This window comes from Diplotaxodon limnothrissa, linkage group LG7 (assembly GCF_057381915.1).
Source record: "Diplotaxodon limnothrissa isolate DT_005_m linkage group LG7, D_limnothrissa_male_GT1.1, whole genome shotgun sequence".
NCBI lineage: Eukaryota > Metazoa > Chordata > Actinopteri > Cichliformes > Cichlidae > Diplotaxodon > Diplotaxodon limnothrissa.
The window spans coordinates 56884227-56902054 of record NC_140602.1 but is presented as its reverse complement, the minus strand read 5'-3'; the positions used below and the strand labels follow the sequence as shown (position 1 = coordinate 56902054).

General features: G+C 42.2%; 1 protein-coding gene across 1 annotated transcript; it reads left to right on the top strand.

The window, feature by feature from the left end:
- Nucleotides 1-3609: 3609 nt before the first annotated feature.
- Nucleotides 3610-6090, top strand: LOC146629319 (proteinase-activated receptor 1-like). Its single transcript, XM_085358499.1, has 2 exons — nt 3610-3688; nt 4856-6090. Exons 1-2 carry the CDS (start codon nt 3610-3612, stop codon nt 6088-6090), a joined length of 1314 nt encoding a protein of 437 aa, XP_085214625.1.
- Nucleotides 6091-17828: the final 11738 nt, after the last annotated feature.

Here is a 17828-nt window from a genome sequence, read left to right as displayed (position 1 = left end):
AAGTAATTCTCGGCAAATTGCCTTAATTGCCTTGCTAATGGTTCAGATGCTCAGGAGACTTCTTTTCTAGGGTTCTAGTTTCCTGTTTTCCATTAGGGATGGGTATCGTTTAGGTTTTATCTGATACCAGTACCAAACCGGTACTTTTGAAACGGTGCCGGTGCTCAAACGGTGCTCGAACCAGTGCTTAAAGAATGGAGAACACAAAATTGGTCCAAAAACCTCTCATGTTCAGCTGTTTTTTTATAAAAAGATAACAATGTTAGCCTTTTCTGCAGCTATAGGGGATTTATGACATCACTCTTGGCTGGAAGCAGTGCTTAATCAATGGAAAAAACAAACTTTGTCCAAAAACCTCTCATGTTTAGTTGTTTTCCACTTTTTCTTTGGTCATTTTAGCCTTTTTGGCCAGGGTGAAGGGAGTATCTGCCATCAAACAAGAAGACAGCCGCATGTAACTACGACGGTGTTTGCTAGTTCACCTTATATGCATTAATGTAATAACGTGGTTAGCCTACTCAACGTGAATTACACACGAACAACATTAAGCTACTCACGCAGAGAAGAACGGCTGCTGCTGCCATCATCATCCATCATCATTTCTGCTACACTGGCAGGGCTGGGGGCCAGGACTCTATTCTTCGGGTTTTTGGGGGATGTTGCTCCGGGTCAGATAACAGGCAACCCACGCGCAGTAGATGTGCTCGGTGTGAGGTCTCGCAGCAAGTTATCAAATATGGTGCATTTCTCGGCTTTTAACAAAATGCTATACGTCGCCAGGTGTTTCATTGGATTCGAGGTGTTACCTCCTTTGCACAGTATCACCTTAAAGCACTTGTTGCAGGCTGCTGAGTTTGCATCTTTTGCTGTGAAGTACAGCCAGACTTTGACCCCTTCGCTTTGGGCATTTTTAATCTGTAGCTCTGCTCTAAAAGAACGTACGTACCTGGGCCCGCCTACTATGCTCGCAAAGGTAAAATGATTGGCTAGAATACAAAGTGTATGACATCTCAGAAAAAAAAAAGCACCGAAATAAAGCACCTAAACTAAAACTAAAACTAAACGAAAGTCGCGGTGCTTTCGATTGTACTCAGAACTCTGAAATTCTGCCTTCTGAATAGGAAGATGTAGGTAACACCAGACTGCAGATGAGCTGCATACAGGGCTGGACTGGGACAAAAAATTGGCACGGGCATTTTGACTAGGGCCCACCATTATAGGAAAAATCATAAAGTCTCACAACAAACGCTGTTGTGACAGTGATGTTCACTGTCTTGATGGTATATATGCATCAATCTATCAATCGTTTGTTGTAAGATTCAGATAATTATTTTTTAAAAGCGAGACATTTTAAATGAGAATAAGAAAGAAAAGTATTTCTTTGTGCCCCCCTCTCCCTATTAATGCCCTACCTGGCCCCCCTGGAAAAACTTTGCTATATCCGCACCTGCACAGTTACCAGCTGTCAGCTACCTAAAAAAGGATCCTGGTGTTATTTGTCTCTCAGAAACAGTTCATAACTTCCCTTCAACTCATTCATGTCACCTAAAGATAAAGCTGTTTCTCCATCACCTGCTCAGCTCTGATGATCCAGTAAGGACATCTCCTGGTTTCATCTTCATGTTTCCCTCTCACCAGATAACCAAACGATATTATGACCAGCAGCTTTTTTGCAGCTGTGGCTCCAGCAAACATCAGCTGATACTAGAAATTAATATTAAATACATTCTAACAACAGCTGATCAAGCTTAAACGTGCTGCTGTTGTTTAACGCGACATCGGCCGGTTTCCTCTTTCTGGCGCAAAGTGGGCGATAAACAAACAAGAGAGCCGATCAGCTGATCATTGATCAGTTTCATGATTGAAGTAGAAACAGGAGAGGGAGGGGGGAGAATGAGAGAAGAAGAGGCAGCTGTGCAGCAAAGACACAGAATAACTCCAGCTTTGTGCCTTTTCCATTGTAGCTGAATTACGGGACAAACTGTTCCTTTTCACCTCAATAAGAAACGTGTAATATTTTCTCTGAATACCAGACGGGACGGTTGGCAACTCTAATAACTTATGAACAAAATAAAGTTTAACATCGTTAACATCATAGCACCCACCCAGCTGTATAGAAACTCCGTCATGCTAGCTAGTACGCAGTACGGAAAAAGTCAGAATAACGGAAATAAACTCCACCTAAACTTGGTTCATATCTGACCCAGAGAGACTGCAGGTCATAACTTCTTACCTGAAGTTCAGTTCACACTTGGACCGGCGGCCGCCTCGGGTCTCTTTTCCTTCTGCGACCCCTTTCCCTCCTCCACCTGCTGGCCTCCACCACTTACTAATGTTATTGAATCTGTGGAAGCTCCGCGATAGCCACCACACGAAGTAACGAGTAACGACCCTATCTAAATCCCAGTAACAACTAACGCGTTCCTGATTTTGGAATAATAACTAGTTACCGTGCTCGTTACCACAATAATAACGTAGTTACTGTAACGCGTTACTTAATAACGCGTTAGTCCCAACACTGATTAGCACAGGTTACATGAACTTGAGTGGCAGGGACATGATTGTGCGACATGGTTCCAGGAAGTAATTCTTGGGACTGACAGGATTAGGTGAATTATGAGCCAGAGGTCAGAATTTCTGTTACCTCGGACTGCAGAAACCCAAGAAAAAGGAGGAAGAGGAGGAACCATCATGGAAGGACAAGCCCCTTCGTGGTATATACCACTGGCAGATTGAGGAAGTGGTTGACATTCATTTTACATGTATATAATTAACTCACAGTTGCCTGCTAGAGAAACCTTTACTCTGTTCTTGGTCACAAAGACAATTAAAAAAAATATATACATTCACCAAGTGGAAACTCAAGATGACTGTAAAATAATCACAAAACTGCTAAATTAAGCATTTAAAGGAAGCCATTACCACTACCAAAAGACAAAATTTGTTTGCGTCACAATGAAATACTAAATGAAGAATTGGAAAAAGCACTGTAATTAAAGAATTGTTTGGTACAACGACCCCTTGCTCATTGACCTCTCTCATTTGTCCCATATTAGAGAGACATTACAGTTGTCCTAACTATAGCAAGGCTAAGTGCATTTAAATTGGCCTATCAAGAAGATGGTATGACTTCATACTGTAAGCATAATAAATATTTAAATAAACATTTCCATTTCCCCAACCTCTTACTGTGATATGATATTAATTTTGTGTTTTTGCAGTTTGTGTGTGTGTGTCTTTCCAATGAAGGCCTCACTCTTATGAGTAAATTGTGATTCATGAGTGCATTATAATTTATCAGTAAATGATAATTTATGAGTAAATTACGGGTCATGGCAAATGGCCGCCCCTCCCTGAGCCTGGTTCAGCTAGAGGTTTCTTGCTGTTAAAAGGGAGGGACGTGAAGAGGGAAGTCTCACTGAGAATATCAAGGATGTAGAGACTGTGAAATGAGAAAAGGCAGACAGTGTCTCTAAGTGCAGTTTGCTCTGACTGGTGGAGGAGCGCGTTTGGAATAGACTGGTTGGACTTTGGGCAGAGCTCATTTACTTGAACATACAGCAGTAGGAACGTGAACGAAGATTAATTGAATTTAATACCATTATCCTAATGGCCACGGTTTTAGTGCCTCGGAAACATTTTCTGTGGGTTCTGTTGTGTGCATGTGCCTTTCCTGCAGGCAACAATGGTAAGAAAGCTTTGAGTTATTTAATGTTAAATTAACACAGGCACTTTTAGTAAACAATTGATGGATATGTTAGAGATGAAATCAGACTATTTTATAATTTTGTCAATCTACATAATATTATAGTTTTTTCTAAAACAAATTTAATTTTGACAGTTATCAAGCAGAAATAATAGTTTCACGGTTGAAGTTTTATTGTCATATACAGATAAACAGTGTAGCCACATTTACTCATAATTAAATTCATTGGCTCGTGTTCCTCAGCTTTACATGAGCCTATAGAAAGTGTGCAGTTATATTTAAGAAGAAAATAACAAGAAAATAACAATAATAATAAAGAAAAAACAAACAAACATTCCTGGTAAGTGAGTTTTCTGTTTCTAGTTGTGATGGACTTACTTTTTACTGCATGTGTTAACCATTGAAAAAATAACACAAACAATTTGTTTTTATCTGCCAGTCTCTCATTTTGTTCTCCCAATTCTCTCTATTTTCATTAATTGTTAAATATGCAACATTAAAATCTTGTTCAACAAGTTCAAAACAGAATATTTGGCATGTTTCTTTTTTACTGATTCAGAGCTTCAACTAATCTATTTGTCATGTAACCTGTGAAAAAAATTATAAAGATCAACTATCATAGTTTTTATAAACAATTTTCTAAATCAAGACTATTGAATAATATAAAAAGAGGCAAAAAGAAGTATTTACACACTAACCATGTGTATCTTTCCTGCAAGCAATAATTATAAGAAAGCTTTAACTCATCATATGTTAAACTTAGAGCGCACTTAACAACCTGTTTATAAGTTGTAGAATGAAAGTCGTTCATTTGTGACCAGTTGTTAAATTTGCAATGTTTAAACTTTTCCTGTCATGATGCCAGGTCTCTCTTGGAAATTCGATTTTTACCTGGAAAAATAAATAATAATACAAAAATAAAATAATAATAAATATTCAGATATTTACACCTGAAATCAGCCAGTAAATTATCTGTATTTCATTTCACTTCTTAAATCACTAGTTTCATAATAACATTCTTACCTTCTGTTAACAGAGCTTTTATCCAATAATCTCAATGATGTAGCTTTAATTTCCATATTAAAGCTACATAGTTGACATATGTTAAAGTGACACATTTTTTTCTTTAAATCTCTCTCTTCGTTTTAGGCACTTCAAACAATACTAGAGGACCGGACGGAGCATCTGGAGCAGGTTTAACATATCAGACATATGAGACCATAGTTAATAAATCCAATGAAACATTTTTAAAAGATGGACTTTCAGAAGAGGCACTGAAGTTTCTAACTGGCCCTGTGTCCACCATCCTTTTACCTTCCTTCTACACGCTGGTCTGCTCCATCAGTGTGCCAATTAACATCTGTGCTCTGCTGGCTTTTGCTCGGGGGATTCGTCCTAAGAAGCCAGCTGCAATCTATATGCTGAACCTGGCCTTAGCCGATCTTCTCTTTGCACTGATGCTCCCCTTCAAGATCTCCTACCACTTTGAAGGCAATGACTGGAAATTTGGCCCGTCCATGTGCAGCGTGGTCACTGCTGCCTTTTACTGGAACATGTATTGTTCTGTTCTTCTCATAGCTTGCATCAGTGTGGACCGTCTGCTTGCTGTTGTTTATCCCATTGACTCTCTGGCTTGGAGGAGGCCAAGGAACACAGTCATAGCCTGCATAACCATGTGGGTGTTATCCTTGACTGGCTCTGTGCCTCTTGTTTCTTCTGACCAGACTTTTCACATCAGTGAGTTGAACATCACCACCTGCCATGATGTCCACTCCACAGATAAGATCACCTGGTTAAAGACATACTTCCTCACCATCTGCTGCATTTTTTTCTTCCTGCCTCTGCTCATCACAGTGGTGTCCTACGCTCAGATAATCTGGTCATTGAGCAGAGTCCAACATGATGTTCCAGGAACATCACAGAGGAGAAGAAGAGCAATGGTGATGACATTGACTGTGCTGGTGATATTTCTACTGTGTTTCATGCCTACAAACTGTCTGCTGCTTGCACACTACCTGCAATTAAAAGAAGAACCCAAGAAGAGCCAGGAGGCACCCGATGGCTCTTACACACTCTATCTGGTGTTTCTGTGTTTGGGAAGTCTGAACTGCCTCCTGGATCCCCTGCTTTACTACTTTGGATCCTCGCAGTGCCAGAAACAACTATCCAATATGCTGAAGTGTAACAAGGTGTCAAAGAGCAGAGATATCACTCATTCAACAACTGATTCCTGGAGATTAAGCGCAAGAACAATGCTGAAACCCAGAAACCTGCAAAATACCAAACACTCTGAATTAAACACATCAGTGGACTCTTTCCATCTTCAACAACCGAAACAAGAAACTACTAGTCTGACTAACTCTCACACTGTGCTGACATTTTAATTAACTCTTATGTATAATTTTAAAGTTTATTTAAAGTTAAAGTTCATTGTAAAATTATTTTTTCTATTCTTTAATGATTTTCTTTCTGAATGCATGTTTATTGATTAAACTGTTATTGAGCTTGAAGTACTGAGATGGAGTGAAATATCTGCCCAAATAGTTTGTTTTATGCTTCCCCCTGGTGGTGCAAACTTTACATTAATTATTGTATATTTAATTCAAGCTTCTTTATTTGATGAATTGATTTATTTGGAATAACACAATGTATTAATATGAGCATCAAAATAATGCTAACAGATATGTCAATATGTAAAAGTATAGTATCATAAGTGAGGTTGCCTATTTGTGTAAGCTCTTAATCTTACGTCTGTGCTGGGCTGCAAGTAATGAGTATTTATAATGGATATTTAGTGTTTTCTGTGAGAAAGAGCAGCAAATAGAGTTATCTTCTCTTGCAATTCCTTAGCTGTTTTTGTTTGTACAACCATCAAACCACACCCTTATACTGAAACCTAGACGTTGGGATACCATCAAATGATATATGACATTTCTAGACACCCAAAAAGTCTTAAAAAATAAATAACTAACATTTATCCTTCTTACATTTGCATGAAAACCTCAAAAGCTTTGACGAGTTACAGCATAGTTATTCAAGCTCAACAGCTACTGGCAGTATGGGGCATAACAATCACAGCAAATATGTAATAAAAGCCTTGATGTAGATAAAAAAGGAAAATATCAGTTAAAGTGTGTCATATCTAAATGGCTTGCTTGGTGTTTTCCTATTAAATGCATGGTTGTATTGAAACCTGTGAGTTATTCTCTTGCAAGAAAATAAACAGATGTTCCCTTTTGACTCGTTCTGACTCCATGTTTTCTCTAGTATACAGGCATCTTTATTTTGGCTCTTTATCCCATCGGAACTGCCACTTCTTTTTCATTTTTGATGTGAGGATTTTACTTCCACGTTACTACCATGAAAACATGAAAAACTATTGTTATACATGAATTTAAAGCAAAAATCATGCCTTATGTCGAATAAATGAATAATGGCAATGATTAATGGTGAGTAATGATGAACATAAAAATTTTCAAATTAGACTGACGTTATCCAAATGAATGTGAAAAATGTATTTTATATTCCTGACTATAATTTTACTAATAAAACGTATTTTCCACGCACAAAACATGTGAATGTGATAAGCCAGCAATTTCATTAACTGCAATGTATGCTCATAATAGAGGTCTTCTTGCCCATTCACAGACGCAGGCACAGGGCCCCGGTGTTCGCTGACATGAATCTTTCTGTTTGACGCAGGGAAGCTTTTTCCAAAGAAGGCAAAGAAGCCTCAACTGACTCTCTTCACATAAACTGCTGCCTGGAAGAAAAAGAAGAATACATGACTTTTTTTTGTCAGTCATCAAGTCACTTGGCTCAATTGCAGCAATACTATTAATAATTGTAACTTCAACATACATGATCATACAAATATTTGTATTTGAAAACAAATGAACATTTTAATTATCACAGAGCCAGAAAAAAGTGAGTGGTGGTTGGCTCTTCAAAGGCCCTGATGTGTTTTTCATTCACAAATCACCCGATTTTTCCCAAGCTCAAAAATCAGGATAGCTTGTTTGGTACCATGCCTGCACAAGTATGTTAATTAGGCTCCTCTCATCATAATATGGCAATACAAACACCAGTTACAAACGCTTTATGTTAGAGGTAAATTAACTAAACCAGTCACAGCAGATGGCTGCCGCTCCCTGAGCCTGGTTTCTTCCTGGTAAAAGTGAAGGAAAATCTGAGAAGATAAGAAGTGTGTACATTATTGTACTTTATTGAGCCCCGTGGGGAAATTGCTCTCTGCATTTAACCCATTCACTCAGTGAAGCAGTGGGCAGCCATTGGGCGCCCGGGGAGCAGTGTGTAGGGACGGTACCTTGCTCAGGGGTACCTCAGGGTAGCTGTTAAGGGGAATCGAACCCCCGACCTTCCGATCATGGGGCAACCACTCTACCTACTGAGCTATCCCTGCCCTGTAGGGTACCAAGCTATTCAAATTCATAAAATACAGGTGCATAAATATGGCTGCAGTTGCTGTTTAAGTGTCGGTTAAAATGCTCGATCCGAGTTGTGCACAGAACTTCCTATTAAGACCGAGCCTTCACCCCTGCTTGCTCACACGTTCTTCCATATCTGAGGGTTCTCTCCTCTATGATCAGTCCTGATGTGCAGGGGTCTGCCAAATCGTCCAAGAATTGCAGTAAATGGTTTCAGCTCGATTATTGTTGGAGCACTGAAGAAACATACCATGCACCGTGAACAGCAAACTCACTATTGCAGTTTTTCTGTAGATAGAACACCCTCCACAGTGACTCTCTTACATGCTGTCTTTGAACCACTATGTTTTTAGAACACAGACTTCGCCTCAGCATCACTTCTCTATCATTTGGATTTTCAGTTTTTATCTTGAACACTATCTGATCCAAAGTATTGTCAGTCATTATATTGAATTTTGACACAGATATTATAGTCTTGCAGTAACTCTTAGAAATTTGGAAAGGATAGACATGTCACAACTGAGAGGTCAGACTAGGTGCAAGGACTTAAAGAGCAGACACAGACTTTTTAAAAGTACACACGTACACGGGTATTTTTGAAAATGGAGATTTTCGGATTATTTTAAAAAAATAATCCCGTCCACACGTAAACGCAGAAATGAAGGAAAACGCTGCTAGGAACATGCCAAAGCAACAGGTGGCGATATATTCCTAACCGTGTAGAAATGTTGGCCAATAGAAGCCTCGGTGGGAAATAGTAAACAAGGATGGGGCATAGAAGCAGAACCGAGTCGTATGTGTGGAAGGACAGTAACTGTGTGTGTATATGTAAGCATTTAAACACTGCAGAGACTACAATTAACAGTAACAGTATTGTAGAAATTCATTTCACTGAAACAATAACGTGGCACACAGTGTGACGTCAAAAAAGGCGCACACCTTTGACGCTGCGTTTTCTCCGTTTTCGTCGTCCACACATAAATGCAAAAACTGAGTTTTCAAAAATATCCACCCTGGCCGGAGTTTTTAAAAATCTCTGTTTTCAGTGACCGAAAACACCGTTTACGTGTGGACGAAAGGTGCAAATGCATAGAAAAATCTGCGTTTTCAAAAATACCCGGGTACGTGTGGACGTAGCCTGAGGCTCAAGTAGATGTGAAAACAGTGCTTTATTTACAAAGTGAGACAAGACTTTAAGGTGACAACTATAAACTGTGAACTATGACAATAGTTTTAAGGTATCGACGATGAACTGTGAACTATGAGACTAAACCAGAAACGAGAAGCGTAATTTGTGAACTAATGTTAAATTCAAAAGTCCATGAAAGTGATCCAATGGGGGAAGAAGGGGCTGTGGCACGGGCAGAGAAGTGCAGAGTCACTAGAATGAGAGTAAACAGGGAGTCTGCTAGGTTCCAGTGATTAACGGTAAGTATGATGGGAAATGTTTCTAATGGCTTACACGTTGCAAGTGGAGTACGGTGTGGAAGGGGCGCAGTCCAAAGGTTTGGGTGAAGTTTCAGTCCTGAGTGAACCCAAGATGTACTGTTCCAGAAGCTGTGGCAGGGAGGCAGGCAGGTGGAGTGCAGCGGGGAAGTGAGCGTAACCAGACTGTGTGATTGGAGGAAGACCGGCGTCCAAAATCAAGCTGAGTATTGTTCAAAAAAGCAACGTGATGACCAGCCAGGTTACAAGAAAAGAGAAAACACAATAAGCGAGAATACTGAGGAAATCACAAGTTAGCTTGGCAGCCTAACACTGATTAGCTGTAGATCTGGTGGAGAACTTCTGAGTATGCTGGTCTTAAATATGGGTAGCTTGATTGCAGACAGGTGAGATGGCTTAATGGAGACTCTGGCCTGAGGTGGAGCCCCAGCTCTATGGAAAAACACTGCACTCACCCTGACCATGACAAGATGTTGCTTCAGTAAAAGATGTTTTTAGGGAATTAACATTTTGAAACGTTGGAAATTTGATGCCTGGTTTGCTTGGTAACCATCCTAGAACACAGCAAATATTATGCCAATAAGCATAGTTCTGTAACAAAAGATGGGCAATTCAAGGTAATTAAACTGTGACAGATTAGCTAGAGATTTGTATTTTAGGCAGGCACGTGAGTGGGATTAATGTTGTTGGTGCTGATGTGACACTGCTCATGCTAGAGCTGTAAGAAGTTAAAAATGTATACTGAATCAGAATTACTACTTTGACAATTATAAAATGCAAGTTTAAAATGAATCAACTGCAATATTATACCACGGAAATATAAAATTCTGCCAGCTAATTTACATGAGTAATTAAGCCTACCAAGCACTATGATATTCCAGTGGAGGTAGTAGGTCTATGTAGTTGGTCCAGATGCATTGCTGGACCAACTACCAATTCTTTTGATCTTTGGGCTGAAGGAAGGACAAGACTCTGTGTATAAATGCTCAATCAACAATCTTTTATTCCATACAATTCAACACTTTATGAGCATAAACCATCCGGAGGGGAGATGAGCGCGGGAGGGTGTCCGCCTAATCCCTGAGCGTGCCTCACATTCTTATAGCTTCAGCCCCCCTCCACCTAGTCATGAAACCTAAACATTCATGTTCTTTCTCTCTCTCAGTGAGCCTAAGTTATGACCTTGGCTTCCTGTGCGGTATGTTCTGTTCTTTTCTAATCAGACAAATAAGGTGATGACTCTCTGAAAACAGTATTTCTTATACCTCAGCAGTATCATGCATCATAGAACAATATCATTCATTCACAATAAATCAGCAGTCTAATGTAATACAAATCAGTTTAATAAGTGTAATAGTTATCACCTCTTCTAAGTCAGGAGAATAATGCAAATTAAAACTACATAATGATTTCACAATCTTTAATTAGGGGTCTAACGTGGCATAAGATAATATAATAATCTCACAATTCCCCCTTTGATCTCTTTTTAAAGAGATCACTTACACCTTGCAATCCAGTGTTGCAGGGTTCATTTCTTCTTACCCCTAAGGCCCTCTGTCCCCCTTCAACGGGTGGATCATATATGAGATGACCTTTACTTTACCAAATTGACCATCCCAGCCTTGCCATAATGGTCCATTTGATTCACCTTTTATTGTTTATTTTATTTTCACTTGCTGAATACGGGACAGACTGGACTGGAGGAAAGAAGGGGAGAAAGAAAGAGGGAAAGAGAAACAGCTGAGAAGAGGGACGGGGGAGAAGGGCAAAAGACAAAAACCAACAGAATGGGCAGAAAAAAAAATGCATATATCAATCACCTGGATCACCTGCTGAGAAAGAAAAAAGAAAAGAAGCAGAAGAGAACAAGAGTAATAGAATAAACAACATCACAATGATATATGGGAATATGACAGTAAATACTAAATATTAAACATTATTGTGCAGCACATAAGATCAACAGAACACAGTGTGCTTTGAGGTAGGAGCCAAAAAGGGTGTAGTTTGTGGGTGTGATCACCCGTGTGTACACCTGTGAGCATGGACGCGCTTGGTTTTTTTTTTAAAAGGTTCCTTCATGTAATGATCTGCTAGAGGGTGTGGGGGGGCCACAGCCCCGACCTCCAGGGCATGAAGCAGGTATGGAGGAGATCAAAACTCCAGACATCCAGAGGCCCCCAGAACACAAGAGACCAAGGAAGACTAACAGAGGGGCAGCCGCGCCACTGTCCCAGAAAGAGCTGAGGAGAGTCCCAGATGAGGGCTCACTCAGCAGCCGCGGAGCAGAAGCCAGGGGGGGTTGCAGTGACGCGTCCGTGAGTTCTGCCAGCAGCCAGCTGTGCCTGAGTGACCGAGCCCCAGGCCGAGAGGCCAGGGGCACCCCACCTCCGAAGTGGCCCGAGCGAGCCCCAGGCTCCAGGCCCCGATAAGCGGCCGCCAAGGAGTGAGCCGGTGTGTACCTGGATGCCCATCCCCAGACACAAAGAACCACCAACGCACCGATGTCTGAGGGAGTCTGCCACTGGCAGGAGAAGTGGTGGTGGGGGGAGATAGGCCTCCAAACCTTGGAGGGCCTGAGATGTCCCCAGAGAGGTGGCGTCTGATACCCAACCTGACATATAGACACAGACATACAGGCACACACAGATACAAACATCCATTCCCACCCTCATGCTCTCATATGCACTTACTCCACACTCAACCAACGTGGAGACAGACATAGACAGACACTGTACACACAATCACACTCCCCAAGCGTACTCTACGAACCGGGTCTAGGTACCCTTGCCCCTGGAGGGGGGAACTGCACCCAGACCCAGGTGGTGTTACCCTTTTCCCTGCGGTGGGGAGAGGCGGACCGCCCCGAGTCCGCAGCAGCAGGGAGGCCCCACACTCCAGACCGCAGTTGGACGGCCAACTCCTCCTCCTAGCCCCCCCCCCCAGAGAGAGAAGACTCCAAACCTCCCTCCACCCGCTCATTGTAGTGTTGATCAGTGTTGGGACTAACGCGTTATTAAGTAACGCGTTACAGTAACTACGTTATTATTGTGGTAACGAGCACGGTAACTAGTTATTATGCCAAAATCAGGAACGCGTTAGTTGTTACTGGGATTTAGATAGGGTCGTTACTCGTTACTTCGTGTGGTGGCTTCCACAGATTCAGTAACATTAGCAAGTGGTGGAGGCCAGCAGGTGGATGAAGGAAAAGGGACGCAGAAGGAAAAGAGACCCGAGGCGGCCGCCGGTCCAAGTGTGAACGAACTTCAGGTAAGAAGTTATGACCTGCAGTCTCTCTGGGTCAGATATGAACCAAGTTTAGGCGGAGTTTATTTTCGTTATGCTGATTTTTCGTACTGCATGCTAGATAGCATGACGGAGTTTCTATACAGCTGGGTGGTGCTATGATGTTACTGATGTTGCACTTTATTTTGTTCATAAGTTATTAGAGTTGCCAACCGTCCCGTCTGGTATTCAGAGAAAATATTACACGTTTTTTATTGAGGTGAAAAGGAACAGTTTGTCCCGTAATTCAGCTACAATGAAAAAGACACAAAGCTGGAGTTATTCTGTGTCTTTGCTGCACAGCTGCCTCTTCTCCTTTCATCCTCTCCCCTCCCTCTCCCGTTTCTACTTCAATCCTGAAACTGATCAATGATCAGCTGATCGGCTCTCTTGTTTGTTTATCGCCCACTTTGCGCCAGAAAGAGGAAACCAGCTGATGTCGCGTTAAACAACAGCAGCACGTTTAAGCTTGATCAGCTATTGTTAGAATTTATTTAACATTAATTTCTAGTATCAGCTGATGTTTGCTGGAGCCACAGCTGCAAAAAAGCTGCTGGTCATGATGTGGTTTGGATATCTGGTGAGAGGGAAACATGAAGATGAAACCAGGAGATGTCCTTACTGGATCATCAGAGCTGAGCAGGTGATGGAGAAACAGGTTTACCTTTTAGGTGACATGAATGAGTTGAAGGGAAGTTATGAACTGTTTCTGAGAGACAAATAACCCCAGGATCCTTTTTTCATGTAGCTGACAGCTGGTAACTGTGCAGGTGCGGATCTAGCAAAGTGTTGCCAGGGGGCAGGTAGGGCATTAACAGGGAAAGGGGGGCACAAAGAAATACTTTCTTATTCTCATTTAAAATGTCTAGCTTTTAAAAAATAATTATCTGAATCTTACAACAAACAATTGATAGATTGATGCATATATACCATCAAAACAGTGAACATCACTGTCACAACAGTGTTTATTTTCATTCAAAGGCTTTATGATTTTTGCTATAATGGCGGCCAGTCTCTAGTCAAAATGTCCGGGCCAATTTTCTGTCCCAGTCCAGCCATGTATGCAGCTCATCTGCAGTCTGGTGTTACCTACATCTTCCTATTCAGAAGGCAACGAGTCCCTGGCGAAGTCTGTGGTCCCCACATGCTTCAAAAGATCCACCATCATCCCTGTGCCCAAGAACAGCAAACCCTCATCCCTGAACGATTACCGGCCAGTTGCACTGACCTCGGTAGTAATGAAGGTGTTTGAGAGGCTGCTGAAGAACATCATCTCCTCCTCCATCCCAGACACCACAGATCCGCTGCAGTTCGCCTACAGATCCAACAGATCCACAGAGGATGCCATTGCCCACGTCCTACACACCACTCTCAGCCACGTGGACAAGAAACAGGGTAACTATGTGCGAATGCTGTTTGTTGATTACAGTTCAGCGTTTAACACAATAGTGCCCTGCAGACTGTTCACAAAGCTGAGGGATCTGGGACTTAACAGCCGTCTGTGTGCATGGGTGTTGGACTTCCTCACTGGCAGAACTCAGGTGGTGAGGGTGGGCAGGTGCTTCTCCAACAGCATCACCATCAACACAGGAGCACCTCAGGGATGTGTCCTCTCGCCACTGCTCTACTCCCTCTACACTTCAGACTGTGTGGCCACCCATGGCTCCAACACCATTGTGAAGTTTGCTGACGACACAGTGGTGTTGGGTGCCATCTCCAACAACGATGAGGCGGCCTACATGGATGAAGTGAAGAATCTGGCATCGTGGTGCCAGGACAACCACCTCCAGCTGAACGTCAGCAAGACCAAGGAGCTGGTGGTGGACTTCAGAAGGGGTCAGCACAGAGACTACAAGCCCATTATCATCAATGGAGCTCCAGTGGAGAGGGTGCAGTCCTTCAAGTATCTTGGTGTCCACATCTCCTCAGACCTGACATGGGCTGCCCACATTCAGGTCCAGACCAAAAAGGCTAGGCAGCGCCTGTATCACCTACGACAACTGAGGAAGTTCAGGGTCTCTCCAAAGATCCTCAGGATTTTCTATACAGGCGCTGTGGAGAGCATCCTCACACAGAACATGACATCGTGGTTCGGGAACAGTTGTGTGAAGGACCAAAAAGCTCTCCAGAGAGTGATCCGTACAGCAGAACGCTGCTGCAGGATTGCTCTCCCCCTGCTTCAGGACACCTACACCAGGAGATGCCGGACTAGAGCAGCGCAGATACTGAAGGACCCGTCCCATCCAGGCAACAAACTGTTCCAACTTCTGCAATCTGGTAGAAGGTTCCGCATCTTCCGGGCAAGGACAGAGAGACTCAAGAGGAGCTTCTATCCCCAAGCCATCCGTGCCCTAAACACACACACCCGCCCTCTCACATCATCTATAATTGACTGAGACAGGACTCTCTTCCAGACACTCTAAACCAAGGCACAATGTACATTTCAATTCCTTTAATTTTAAATATGTTTATATTGTCTATCTTGTAAAATACTCAGATGTCTATTCATATTAATGTACAGAATTCACCTGCTTGCTGCTACTACTGCACATTCACCCAGTGTATATACTATATGTATATATATATATATATATATACACTCAACAAAAATATAAACGCAACACCTTTGTTACTGCTCCCATTCCCCATGGGATGGACGTAGAGACCTAAAATTCATTCCAGATACACAATATAACCATCCCTCCCAAACAGTGGTCACAAATCAGTCCAAATGTGTGGTAGTGGGCACATCTGCTATATTGAGATAATCCATCCCACCTCACAGGTGTGCCACATCAGGATGCTGATCTGACAGCATGAGTAGTGCACAGGTGTACCTCAGACTGCCCACAACAAAAGGCCACCCTGGAATGTGCAGTTTTGTCTCACAGCAAAATGCCACAGATGCCACAAGCAATGAGGGAGCGTGCAATTGGCATGCTGACAGCAGGAATGTCAACCAGATCTGTCGCCCGTGCATTGAATGTTCATTTCTCAACCATAAGCCGTCTCCACAGGCGTTTCAGAGAATATGGCAGCACATCCAACCGGCCTCACAACCGCAGACCTCGTGTAACCACACCAGCCCAGGACCTCCACATCCAGCAGGTTCACCTCCAAGATCGTCTGAGACCAGCCACCCAGACAGCTGCTGGAACAATTGGTTTGCACAACCAAACAATATCTGCACAAACTGTCAGAAACCATCTCAGGGACGCTCAACTGCATGCCCGTCGTCCTCATCGACCTGACTCCAGCTCGTTGCCGTAACAGACTTGTGTGGGCAAATGCTCACATTCGATGGCGTCTGGCACGTTGGAGAGGTGTGCGCTTCACGGATGAATCATGGTTCACATTGTTCAGGGCAGATGGCAGCTGAGAATGTCCCAGTTCTTGCATGGCCAGCATACTCACCAGACATGTCACCCATTGAGCATGTTCGGGATGTGCTTGACCGGCGTATACGACAGCGTGTACCAGTTCCCACGAATATCCAACAACCTCGCACAGCCATTGAAGTGGAGTGGACCAACATTCCACAGGCCACAATTGACAATCTGATAGACTCCATGCGACGATGTGTTGCACTGCATGAGGCAAATGGTGGTCACACCAGATACTGACCGGTTCTGGGTCCCCAGACCCCCAATAGCGCAAAAAACTGCACATTCCAGGGTGGCCTTTTGTTGTGGGCAGTCTGAGGTACACCTGTGCACTACTCATGATGTCAGATCAGCATCCTGATGTGGCACACCTGTGAGGTGGGATGGATTATCTCAATATAGCAGATGTGCCCACTACCACACATTTGGACTGATTTGTGACCACTGTTTGGGAGGGATGGTTATATTGTGTATCTGGAATGAATTTTAGGTCTCTACGTCCATCCCATGGGGAATGGGAGCAGTAACAAAGGTGTTGCGTTTATATTTTTGTTGAGTGTATATATATATATATATATATATATATATATATATATATATATATATAAAATGTTCTTCCTCTACACCCCCCCCCCCCCCCCCCCAATTTTTGCACATGTCGAGGAGTGTGTTATACTTGTATAACTATGCATGTGACAAATAAAGAACCTTGAACCTTGAACCTTGAAATTAATGATAACCACTTAGTTTAGTAAAAGAAATCAAAAACAAATTAACCATTTTTAATTCTAACATTTGCCACCTTTTTCACAAAAATCATGTGTTTCATTCAGCCTGCCGTCCCACAGTTTCCTCTCCAGTATGATACTCAGCTTCTCATGAACACAGGCATTTTATCTTCTAAACGCTATTCAGTTTATTTCAATCATTAATGCTTAAACATGAAAATAATGCTATATGCTTCTCATTGGTTCTCTAAAAATGTCTGGGAACTTTTGGATCATTATAAGCTGAAGTTTTACCATACTTAAATTAGTAAAAACACAACTAAAGTCATAAAAATGTTCATAAAACCATTGTTTGATGTTAAAACTCAACTTCCCCCCTTTTTGACACACTCCCATGTGTCAATTCATCGGAGAAAATTAAAAGAAAAGGTTAGTGACATCCTATCATAATATAAAAATCAGAAATTCTTCTCTCAAGTATCGTTGCTCCAGTCTTGTCATCCTGTGTTAGGGAATGAAATCAATTTAATTATCATATTAGATCTGGCTCCGCCCAGAGCCTGCATCCGCAGAACTGCCTAGAAACAAAACCTGTGTGTTAATATGAACTTCACATTTGTAACTCCCTTTTTACCCACTGTTTTTCCCTTATTGCCCACAGCAGGGGAATTTATGTCTTGATTCAGCCATGAATCCAGCTCACCTGATTCATCACTGAGCCCAACCGTCACTGGCATCTGATTGTGCGGCACTGCATATTCTTCCCTTAATGTCGCTGTTTTCAATCTGTTAATTAGAGTTCTTAAACATGACGTAGACTGCATCCACAACAAGT